The sequence below is a fragment of the Ascidia mentula genome, chromosome 1 (genome assembly GCF_947561715.1).
Source record: "Ascidia mentula chromosome 1, kaAscMent1.1, whole genome shotgun sequence".
Classification (NCBI taxonomy): domain Eukaryota; kingdom Metazoa; phylum Chordata; class Ascidiacea; order Phlebobranchia; family Ascidiidae; genus Ascidia; species Ascidia mentula.
Genome location: NC_138566.1, coordinates 11,092,814 through 11,104,600, shown reverse-complemented (window position 1 = coordinate 11,104,600; position 11,787 = coordinate 11,092,814). Strand labels below are relative to the sequence as shown.

Below are 11,787 nucleotides of genomic sequence, written 5' to 3'. Positions count from 1 at the left end.
GTGAGAATTTTTATACTTTTAACTCTGCCTTCCCGAGGATAGGTTTTGAATAATTGTAGTTCATCACCCCAAAATCGCTTTCTTGACCCACCAACTTCGTTTCATAGCACAGAACTTCCTGAAAAAATCGTCCACATTAGACGCTGGTGAGTTGGGCGTCCTAAATAATATTATTGTCAATGCTTTGCGCCGTAAACGACTTAAAATCATTCGTTTTTAGTAATAACCAATATATTTTCCATGTGAAAATAACTCATTATGTCTTCTGTTATGAAACCCTGGGTACTTGAGTTGTTACCTTGCCGAGTTTATAATTTGTCTGTTCCAGTCGTGATCAGCTATATCTTCGTTCTAGGTGGCGCCATAACAAAGAGGTTTCGGCTTGAATACTTGCGCCCATTCACACACCCACTTTTTAGAAGTTGCCTTCCAACAAACTGTTAGGTATTCGGCACCGGTTGCGCCGCACACCCGCACGCGCTTGGCCGTTTTACCTTTGTCTGATTTCTTCGCAGGGGCTGGATGGTTTTTGCTCTTATTATGTATTTGAACTAGTAAATTTGACATTTAAAATATAAAAAATGTGTTGTAGAAAGATTTGTAAGCGTAATAGTCCTGTGGAAGTTGCAAAATAGTTGTTTTAGGCGTTAAAAGGTTTGTAACGTAGGGTTTTCACAAATTTCTTGTGGTGTGGTCGGATTTTAATGTTCAAAAACACTTAACGCTTGTTGTTTTGATGGGGTGCACAATACAATTGTTTGCACCCTTTTTGTTACATACAAGATAATAAAGTATATTTTAACTAGTTATTCGGTAAAGGATTTTATTTGTAGTACATATTTGTGAATATCTGACCTTCAATTTGGAGTATTTTTCACAATCTGGAGATATTTAATAATGGAGAGTGATCCTGATGATTGCTTGTTCGAAGATATTGGTGACAATCGAACGGTGGGCCGACAGATCATATAAATTTGACTATAATTTAGAAAACTGAGAAACAATTTTAGACAAACAGAATGTGTAGAAGCTTACATAAACATGTGGTATAAGTTAAATATTATATTAACAACTTTGTTTAAAGGGGTCTGCTTCACCGCAACATATGGAAGTAGCCATAGCCCAACGCGATGATTCCTCCAATGATGAAGAAATGGATGACAACATATCTTCTACCCTAAACTTACAAGTATATAATTCATTTTGAATTTGCTACCACTGACATTCTAGCTCTGAACATTTTCTGTTCCATTGGAACTCTTACTTTAATATTTCATATGTAATTATTCAAAAAAATTGTTGCATTCTAGTTTGTTAGACACTGTTCCACCTACTAGTGTTAATGCACTTCCTTCTGTATTTTTACGATTTTTTGCCCCTGGTATTACCATATATTAGGTTTACTTAATAAATATATATGTAACTATGTACTTTTGTAAACAACCCTGTTCAACATCTATGAACATATATATAATATATATATCAAAAAACTACAATAATTAATCAGGGATTATGGCTTGACCTTTTTTAAGCTTTTGTGTTTTTGTGACCTAGTTACAAACCATTATAGTTTAACCAAAGTGTGTCTTAACTCTGAATGGATGATGTATTTACACAGTAGTCTGTATAAACTTTTCGGTAGGGTCGTAATTTTTGTGTGGTGCTATGTATCACTCAGTTATCGCAATTGTTTTGCCAATATTCCACTGAGTTTTGATCCAACATGCTGTGGTTTGGTTGGGTAAAAAATGGTTTACGTGGATTAACAAAAACTGCAGGTGCAAATATTGTTCCCTGTTTATAGCCCAACTCTGCATTTATTAGTAAGAGGGAATCTTGTCTTATTGAATATGCTAGTCTCTGTTTGCAATTATGCAATAAATGCTCAAGTTTATTCCATAAAGCCTGTTACTTAAACTGCAAGATATTTATTCATGTTTTTTTTTTCTCAGGGTGTTCCTGTATCTATTGCTGTTGACAGAAATGAGTCATCTCTCTCCCCTCCAAACATGTCCCTTACAGCTCAGCACCAGCCAGTCACTGTGTCAGTTATTTCACCCTCTTCACAACCTATATCCAACATGAACTCTTTGCTGGATGATGGTGTGATGCCAGAGGACACTTATAACTACATACAGACAGTTTTTACTTCAAACAAACACAGAAAAAATCAAGATGCATTAAGTGAAAGTTACAAGAATGAAAGAGACTCATGTACAAAGCACTTCGATACTTGGTCGGAATACGAACAGGTGACATCTATGTAGTAGTTTTCTGTTATTTAGAATGTCTTAAGGTTCATAACTCGTAAACATTTTTTAACTTATTGATAAACTGTTTTGAAAACATTTGTGTAAAATTTAACCTTGATACAAGGAGCAATGAAATCACACAACATCTTTAGGTAAAATAGCAAATATATTTTCTGTGACTATGTATCAATTGTGCGGTACGTTTTAGGTCGACTATGTCCAACACTTGATATTACGTATGTGTCACTACCAGCATGGTCAAGTTAACTTATTTTTGAAGCCTATGTTGCAACGTGATTTTATTACTGCCTTGCCTGGTGAGTATGTATACCTATTTGTGACGTTTCTGTGTGTTTTTGGAGCCATTGACTTCTTTGTTATGCGGGTTTATACAGGATGAATATAATATCGAACATTTTTTGTTAAAATAACATGTGTGTTATAAATGATGGTTATTCATTTGTGTGTTATTGAGCTGCTTTGTCTGCGCAGGTCGTGGCTTATCGCATATTGCTGAAAACATTCTTACATATCTTGATGCCAAATCACTTGGTGCCGCTGAACTAGTGTGTCGTGAGTGGTATCGCGTCATCCAGGATGGTCACCTTTGGAAGCGTCTTATTGAAAGAAATGTCTCAACAGATACATTATGGAAGGGCCTTGCTGAACGAATGGGATGGTAATGCTGTGATGTTATAGTCTGTTATGTGGTCATTATAAAGTTATAGTTATAGACCATTATCAATCACACTACCACATTGATGTAGTTTTTTGTGGAAAAGTGATTTGTTAAGTTGACCGCATATCATCTTGTCAAAAGCAACCAACCATTAGCAAAATATTATGTATTTTTCATTGCCAGGGGTCAATACCTTTTCAAAGGAAAACCGAATGAGGAAGTTCCGGATTCGTTTTTTCGCAGCCTCTATCCAACAATAATAAGTGACATAGAGGTACAACAACTGATGCTTTATTGACTTTCACTCATGCCAGCTAATTTGAGATTTGTTACACCAAACATTAACATTACTTTGCCCTGTCGGGCTGATTACTGGCAATGGATCAAGGCTGCAGGCTTTAATTGGTAGTGATTAAGTGTTTTGTGTGGAAGTACTTCATTTCAGCAGGTCTTTTGACTAAGATTAATCTATTGATTGCTTGCTAGCTAGAAAGTATCCAATAGCCATGATTGTAGACACAACTGGGTTTTCACAGACTGCTTTTGGAAATTAAACTGAGTACATAAGACAATCATAGGTAGTATTGCAAGTTGCTGATTGGTACTTGACAACTGGTATTATTGCTTAGCAATGGTTAGTTTAGTATGCATAACCATATTATAGGTAGGAACTCTGTTGTATTTGCAACATTGAACATCAGCTGACATTGGTTGCAATTGTGCGAAAAAAACTTTTTGAAGGGAAATTAAACAAGTTGTTTTGAATATTGAACGTCTGGTTAAAAACTGGCAATTACATTAAACCAAGTGTCAAACACTGTCAACTGTCCTGCCCCCATGAAGCCTCTTATAACTTTTAAACATTTGTTTGATCAGAAAATCGAGGCCAACTGGAGATGTGGGCGACATGAGTTGAAGCGAATAATGTGTCGAAGTGACAACAGCAAAGGAGTCTACTGTCTGCAATATGATGACCAGAAGATTGTGTCAGGATTACGTGACAATACAATCAAGCTCTGGGACCGTAAAACCCTTGATAATATTAAGGTATATGATGACATTTGATTAATCTTCCTGTATGATGATAAGTGTCGCAACTAATTAAACAGTGTTTTACCCAATGATCATCTCTTGTTATGAACAAGTATTTTATTTCTTATGATAGCTGTAGTTGTTATTGGCAAATATCTACTGATGTTCAGTGTAAAACCTTATGTAGGAAAAAGCTACCAATGATTTTTGAAAGAAACTGGTTAGGTATCATTGGACAATTTTTCGTTTTCAATACAAAGTAATTTTACTAAACTGATGTATTGTGGTTGTAGATAGTTCATGCCATTAAACGCTCGCCCATATTGCCGTTAAATCGCATTTTCCAAGCGCCTTGAATACTTCGCGTGATTCTACACCTCTAAACCTCCTGCTATCCAAACCAGGTGTTGACAGGCCACACTGGATCAGTGCTCTGTCTCCAGTATGACGAGCGGGTGATCATTACCGGATCATCAGACTCCACAGTCAGGTGCGTCACCAACAATTTTTCCCCTTTTAACCCCAAATCTTTGTTCGCCTCTCGGGCGATGCACAATGAGCGTCACCACAACAATAAACCTGCTGCCTGGCCGGTACCTCGCCAATAAATCGATGACCCACATTTATTGACTGCGTCTGTTTTCGTACAGAGTTTGGGATGTGAACACGGGAGAGATGGTGAACACTTTGGTTCATCATTGCGAGGCGGTGCTGCATCTTCGTTTCGATGCCGGTCTCATGGTCACCTGTTCCAAGGTAGGTTTGCGTTACCCGCTCAGTTCATAGCTGAGATGCGACCCGAAACCTATGTGGTGTCGACCTAACGTGTCACGCCAACTTGTTTAGCGAAAAACACGAACGGTATATTGAACTTTTGAATAATTCATCTCAACCGTCGCCTTTATTGCTGATAGCCGCCAATCTTTGAAGGGTTTTCGTAACACTTTTGCGAAAGTCAGGAGCACGTCGGAATGCATTTACCTAACAATCATTAAATATCACCATGCACTGTCGATAAATTTTGCAAAACAATGTTACTTTTTGTTTGTTTTAACGCATTTCCTGCCATTATGAATGGTTGGTGACTGTGAGATAACAAGTAGTTTTAAGCCTGAACACTGACAATACAAAGTTATTAAACTTTTGTGCCCTCAACCGCACGACTCTAATGTTTAATTTGTGACAGAACTTAAGTGGGCATTCCCCCACAACGCTTGAAAATGGTTTTGGTTTCGCAAAGTGTGCCTTTTTCCCGAAACCTTCTTATTGTGTGTATTTCGAATCTGGCCATACCTAGTCGTGTGTAAGGGAGGCGAATGTATTTCGGTTTGACATCTGCGTTATCAACAGCATGCCATGTTGAACATTATGTGATATCTCACAAACTGATGGTGCCACTGAAATATGTAGCGATAATATGTGTTGCAACTCTGTATGGAATTGTTTGTGCTTCAACGTCTGATGGTTATGGATATTTAGCCGTGCTGACCTATCAACGTCATTGTCATGAGTTTCCGCTGATTAGCTGTGTGATTACTGACAATACCTTAAAATAAGACAGCAGAAACCCTCACCTCGACCTCCGCATCAGCCCTAACCAAGATCGTTAATAGCGTTTTTAGAGTCTTTTTAGTTTGGTCGAACAAAGTCTGCATTCATGATTTAACTGAGTGGTTCGTATTATTAAATAGCTTAGGGATAAATGCTGATCTTTTTGAATGCCCACTTTATTCACTTGTCGTAAAACTACCAGTTATTCGTGGCAAATATTAGTAGATTTTTTTTTGGATATCACTAGCAAATGACAGTTTGCACGTTACTGTGCGGAACCAACACCAAATTTACTCCCAGATGACTCACTGTTACAAATCAAACGAAGGGTTCAGCTTGGCCGGTTAATCAATGGTCGTAAGTTCGGACTCTCACTGTGAAGCAACAGGAGAGCTAATCGCACAAACGCCAGTACGTTTGTCCGAAACACCCATTAGTGTTCGCGCTGACGAAATCCCTCGTCGATTTGCTATTGCCTTTCGCTGAACAAACTCCCAGCCCTTAATTAGTGTTGATTGCTTTTCCTGAACGCACACACAGATGGAACCTCCGAAAATCGAATCGAATGCTAATTTGCACGAACTTCTCGCGCAGGATCGTTCAATAGCCGTGTGGGACATGGTGTCACCTAAAGAGATCAACATGCGACGAGTTCTGGTGGGGCACAGAGCAGCCGTCAATGTTGTGGATTTCGATGACAAATACATAGTGTCAGCATCCGGCGACCGCACCATCAAGGTATGACATGTGACTACCAGATCCGGTAAACCCGGTTAAAGTATCACGACCCAATTTACTTCACCCGGTTGGTGAAATAACACATATGGTATAGGGTAAACTGTACAGTTTCGAGCAATTGGGATCGAATCGTTCGAGATATTTACTTGCAAACACGTTTAATAGTAGCATTTGAGTTGTTCAGACGCCACTACATCTTTTCAAGTCCGTTGTTTAGAAAATCTCCCAAATTTCCAATTTTTTTTCCAAAAATGCTTGTAGTAATAAAAAAACTAATCGCCATGACCTTCCTCTGAACGCATCCACACATTTGCGGGCGGTCTTCTTCCCAAGTCACATGATACCAAACCTAATAAACGTATGCGGCTGGAAATGAAAGAGCGCCCGCATACAGGCAGCTGAAGAAAGCGACCGACACCTGCTCGCTATGTAAACAAACCCAACACCTATTGATTCCCCTCCACTCACACTTGTTTGTGACATTCCACTTGGTGGAGGGTTGTCTTCGACGTTCATATTTTCAAAGAAATCACTCACTCTTGGCAGTGCTGTAGTTGTTGAGATAATTTTTTTGGGGGCATTGCGCTTGCGTCTTGAAACCTGAGCTATGTTAAGTCGATTAAAAAAAAAATTCTCTCCATTCTGTCGTCAGCAGTTTTTTTTGTGCAGTGGGTGGCGCGTACTCGCAATGCGCACAAAATAGAGACCGCTTTATGAATTATTTAAAAGTTATAACTAACCAAACATGGTTCATGTAGCGTAAAGCGAACATGCAAAGTGCATTGTATTCTCGCATATTTTTCCTTGTTTCACAGCAAAGATGCCTTGGGGCTTTGTGGAGCGTACAATGTCCCGGGGAATACTTTGATGTGAAATAATTTTACTCTTTGACAGTGCTGACTTTCGTAACTCAATAACATTTGGTTTGCGGGTCAACTTCTCAATTTAAAGAGTGGATTAATATTAAATGAAGGACGCGGAATAACGTCACAGGGGCGTTAATTAGTAACAAGTTTGAGCGCACCAGTCAAAAACACCATCACAACCACTTCACGACAAACAAACAACTTACAACTTCACATTTTGCAGGTTTGGAATACCTCGTCGTGTGAATTCGTGCGAACCTTGAACGGCCACAAACGGGGAATCGCTTGTTTACAGTACAGAGATCGGTTGGTTGTGAGTGGATCATCGGACAACACGATCAGGTAAAAATAATTGCTCGGTAATCTCATCACCCTTCGTCCGGTTTGCTTCAGTGTCGCCCGCCTTTCCGATCAACGATATTTCGTACAACGTTAATTGGACGTCTGCGGTCCCGCAAACCTGTGTTTAGTACATGTCAGTGTCATACGTAATGACTTGCGGAGCCCGGTTTGTTGTTTGATATTAATCTTAACAGACACAAAATTGTTACATGTATAGTGGGTTCATTTGCCAAGTGAAAAGGCGTGTTTGAACAAACCAATTCCAAATGTACCGAAATTTTGTTGTATTCGTTACGATTGGAACAGAAAAAAAATCACCCAAGCAGGTTTCAACCCGCATCTAATCGCATAATTGAGGCAGTATGTTGGTTTCCTCTATATTTTCCACATATGGGCAAGGCCGCATTTTGACCTCGGCACATTTAGACACAAACACGGAAATGTATTTTAGCCACCGATATCCATTGTTTATTCAAAACACTTTCGTGATAACATGACATAGAATTCTCGCCTGGAAACCGAAATTAGGTTTCTGCACTACAATACCGATGTACGGTTAAATCGGGAAAGCCCGTCCCCTATTTCTTCAGCCAGTGACTGTAGATACCTCTTGACAAGCTCTCCCGACCTAATGGTTTAACGCAAGAATCCCGGTATGTTGCGGTCAACCGTTTGGCGAAGGTAAAGAATTCCGACAAAGATGTTTTGACAGCGATCATCCTCAATTTCGTGTGTAATTATAACTTTCATCACATCGCTTTCCCACACAAGGAAACACCATAAACTTCACAGTGAAGTAAATTGGCGAGAAACTTATTCCGTTCGACTTTAAAGTCTGCAAATATTTTGGCCGATTCATCTTTCAAAAATCATCATCAGTAACCTTGACGCAGTTTTACCTTTAACCCGTTTTGCCTTCACAGACTTTGGGACATTGAATTCGGCGCCTGTCTGCGCATTTTGGAGGGGCACGAGGAGTTGGTTCGGTGCATTCGGTTCGACAACAAGCGTATAGTGAGCGGGGCATACGACGGGTGAGTGAACGTTGTATCGATGATTTCGCGGAATTGAAGGTTGTGTTGAATCGCGCTTCACGTTGATAGGCGTTTTCGTGGTAATAGGTTTAAATGGAGTAGCGGTAGTTGCCTGTACAGCTGTTTGAAGTAAACGTCAGATTTAACTCGATGTTAAGACGCCATGTATTCAGCATGTGTTGCTCTGTAGTGCGCATTTATAACATTAAGGTTAATACCATAATTATCTTTGCACATTAAAGTCACAAAACAGAGATTTGTATCCTAATTTGCCTTAAATAGTGGTAAGTCAAAAGTGACTACAGAAATCATCCTGTGCAAGTCGGTGACTGACGGATCTGTCCTTGTGTTTCAATATATATGTTATCTTGATTCTATTTGAATAAGACAGAAACTGAAGATGCCAATTAGCAAAATTAATATTTCTGTTAATAAAGATCTTATACTGGTGTGATCGTCTTTTTACTCCTTTTGGAGTTCTTTTCTACATAAAAAACACCAATAAGTAAATTTCCAAGTAATTTGTAATACTTTGAATTCAACCATCACAGACTTGCCGTTGGTTTGCTTTCGTGTATTGAGGTCTGTAGCATTGCGCACTTCGGTCACGTGACTCTGACGAATGTTTTCGCAGTCTGGCGCGACCTCATCAATGATACAACATACCTGTCAGCTTGTAAACAAAACGCCCACTGTACTATGGTGACGACATTCCTATTACACCTACCTCCATTGCGCAGCAATTAACATTTCGTTTAACTTGGAATTGTACAGCAGATGGTGTATTTTGCTTGCATGGCTTAGGATTTCTATACATAAGAGCTATAAGCACATATAGATAACACATGTAATTTCTCGTTTGCAGGAAAATCAAAGTGTGGGATCTTCAAGCCGCACTCGACCCCCGAACTCCATCCAGCACACTTTGTTTACGAACACTCGTGGTAGGAGACCGAATTATTTAGTTCAATAATTATGTGTTAGGGTGTTTGTAACGGATTTTAATTGATTCTGGCATCTTGCAAAAAAAATTTTCGCATCTTATGACTGTGCGTATTTTTGCCATTAAAGGCAATTGAATATTATATGTGGCACCAAATCCATCACAAAAACAAGTCGAACATTTCGGCAAATCGTTTGTAACAGTTTCGGTATAAATCCGTGGCAATAAACACCCCGGACTGACACAACACAGCTAAACTTGAGGGAGTCGCCATAACAACCCTGTCTGCTGACTGAGTACATGGATAAATATTGATCCACATCTGGTGAGGTCGTCGGTCTGAACCCCCATGCGAGTAATGTTTAACTGGCGATTCTTTGTCACAATGCGAACTTTTGTTGCTCATGCATCATCATAATATACATGGTGTGATTTGCAGGAACACACGGGCCGCGTTTTCCGTCTTCAATTCGACGAATTCCAGATCGTGAGTAGTTCGCACGACGACTCCATACTTATATGGGATTTCCTCAACGTCCCCGAGCAGAACGCGACCAACGCTACAAAGTAGGAGGTTTGAAATAAAAAAAATAACAGTTTTGTAACTTACTGTATTACATACATGTACATATGTACGTTTTAGTGTTGAATCGTTGTGTTAAATTGCAGTAAAATTTGTGGTAAAGTTTATCAGTTAAGATATTAAAAGAAGCCATTTTAAAATTGTTGATTTTTTACCGTCGTATCTGAACCTTTAATCAGAACATTGAAACGGGGTTACTTGTATTTGTCGCATTGATTTCGTTATCGTGAGAAACAAATTTATAACGCCATTTACCCAAAACATTTTTTTACGCAGATCGCCAAGTCGAACTTACACCTACGTTCCACGATGATGATCCAATATACGGGAAAGTCACCGAGATGCTTTGTAGCAAATGCCACTCCCTCGCACTGCTGTAAACGCCTTACAAAGCCAGTAATCACCCGTAAAGAATTTCCTAAAAAAGACAATGACCCTTCGTCGCCATCGCCTCTCGTTCTCAAGTGGCCGAAATTTTTCCTCTTTATCTTTATCTGTTTTATTTACAAGACTCCCTGTTGCTTCTTCGACAAAACTTCTTCTATTTCTCCGACAGATGACACAGATATTATACTAACGGTGTGCTCGTCAGTTTACTGTTTGTTTTGTGTCGAGCGCGTTTGCCTGGGTCGTGGCACTGCTGGCGATATGAAGCTCACCCGACGATCGCCCCACGATAATCACGTGTAATTCCTCCCAAACATTTGTCGAGCCTTCATCCTTTGCTGTAACATTAGGTCTGTTCGTGTTTTACGTCACAACGAAACGAAATCGGATTCCGGTCTCTCTGTGGGCAATGCCACGACCCTGAATTTGTTTTTGTTCCTTTGCGTTTTCTTTGCTGTTTTTAAGATCTCCCCCCTCGCGGGCATTAATGTCTACTGTAAAACCGTTAAAAACAATGAATAAAATTCTGGCTGCAGCCCCAAGCATTTGGGTGTTTCTTAAATTCAGTTTTTGTTGTGTAGCAACAGTACTTCGAGATAATCGCATGTGGTAAGTGTCACATTGGTTTGAAAAGTATTCCACGTTCATCAGCTATCTATTGTATTTAGACCCCGTGATGTGAGCAATTGTCATAGACGGCTAACCAATCTTTGTTGTCCATTTTGTTTGTCCGAGAAAATGCGGATGGTTGAGGGACTTTTCAGCTTTAAAGCCCAGTCACCCTCGTGCTTGGATTAAACCAGTCGTGGAGAAACAAATGTTTGTGAAATAAAGGTTTTTCAGCGTAAGTTTGGGATTTTAGTTTTCAAATATGCGCCAGGGAGAAATGTTAAAATTTACACTAAAATACAAGTGTTCAGGGATATCGGCTAGGAATCTTAGTCTCATCATTCGGTTAATTCTTTGTCACAATGTCAAAATGTTTACAAAAACTTTTTGTGCTAAATGACTAAAAAAAAGTCATATTTATGCTTCAGGATATATTTTAGGTGATTGAAGTTGGGAAAAATTTCTTGGGACTTCAGACCACGAACAAATATTCAAGCTTTTGTGACATAAAAATATTCAATTCTGGGTCGCAAAATTTTGAAATAATTCTTTCAACATTTTGCTGTTCCTTCTGCTTGTAGGATATCTTTATTGCAACAATAAGGTTCACAAATGCCGACAATTTTAAAGAATAAAATGTGTTGTCGCAGTTGGTCATATTGAATAATTATCCCAAATAAAGTGTTGATACACTACTGGATTACTGAATATTTATTGAAAATAACCCAGAATTAAGGGCATAAAATAGCAAACGTAAGTTATGTTGCTAAA

At 39.1% G+C, this 11,787-nt stretch overlaps 1 protein-coding gene across 2 annotated transcripts; it reads left to right on the top strand.

Annotated features, from left to right (window-relative positions):
- Positions 1 to 810: 810 nt before the first annotated feature.
- On the top strand, positions 811 to 10,949 carry LOC145912820 (F-box/WD repeat-containing protein 11-like). Of its 2 annotated transcripts, none has more exons than XM_083000352.1 (15): positions 811 to 951; positions 1,085 to 1,189; positions 1,953 to 2,252; positions 2,461 to 2,569; positions 2,745 to 2,931; positions 3,115 to 3,205; positions 3,808 to 3,978; positions 4,368 to 4,453; positions 4,614 to 4,719; positions 6,109 to 6,252; positions 7,342 to 7,460; positions 8,384 to 8,494; positions 9,360 to 9,438; positions 9,877 to 10,004; positions 10,297 to 10,949. In XM_083000352.1, the coding sequence occupies exons 1-15, from the start codon at positions 898 to 900 to the stop codon at positions 10,331 to 10,333; spliced, it is 1,827 nt and encodes a 608-aa protein (XP_082856478.1). In that variant the 5' UTR covers positions 811 to 897; the 3' UTR covers positions 10,334 to 10,949. The 2 variants fall into 2 exon arrangements, with proteins under 2 accessions (XP_082856478.1, XP_082856479.1); XM_083000353.1 differs by having other exon boundaries at positions 9,877 to 10,011.
- Positions 10,950 to 11,787: the final 838 nt, after the last annotated feature.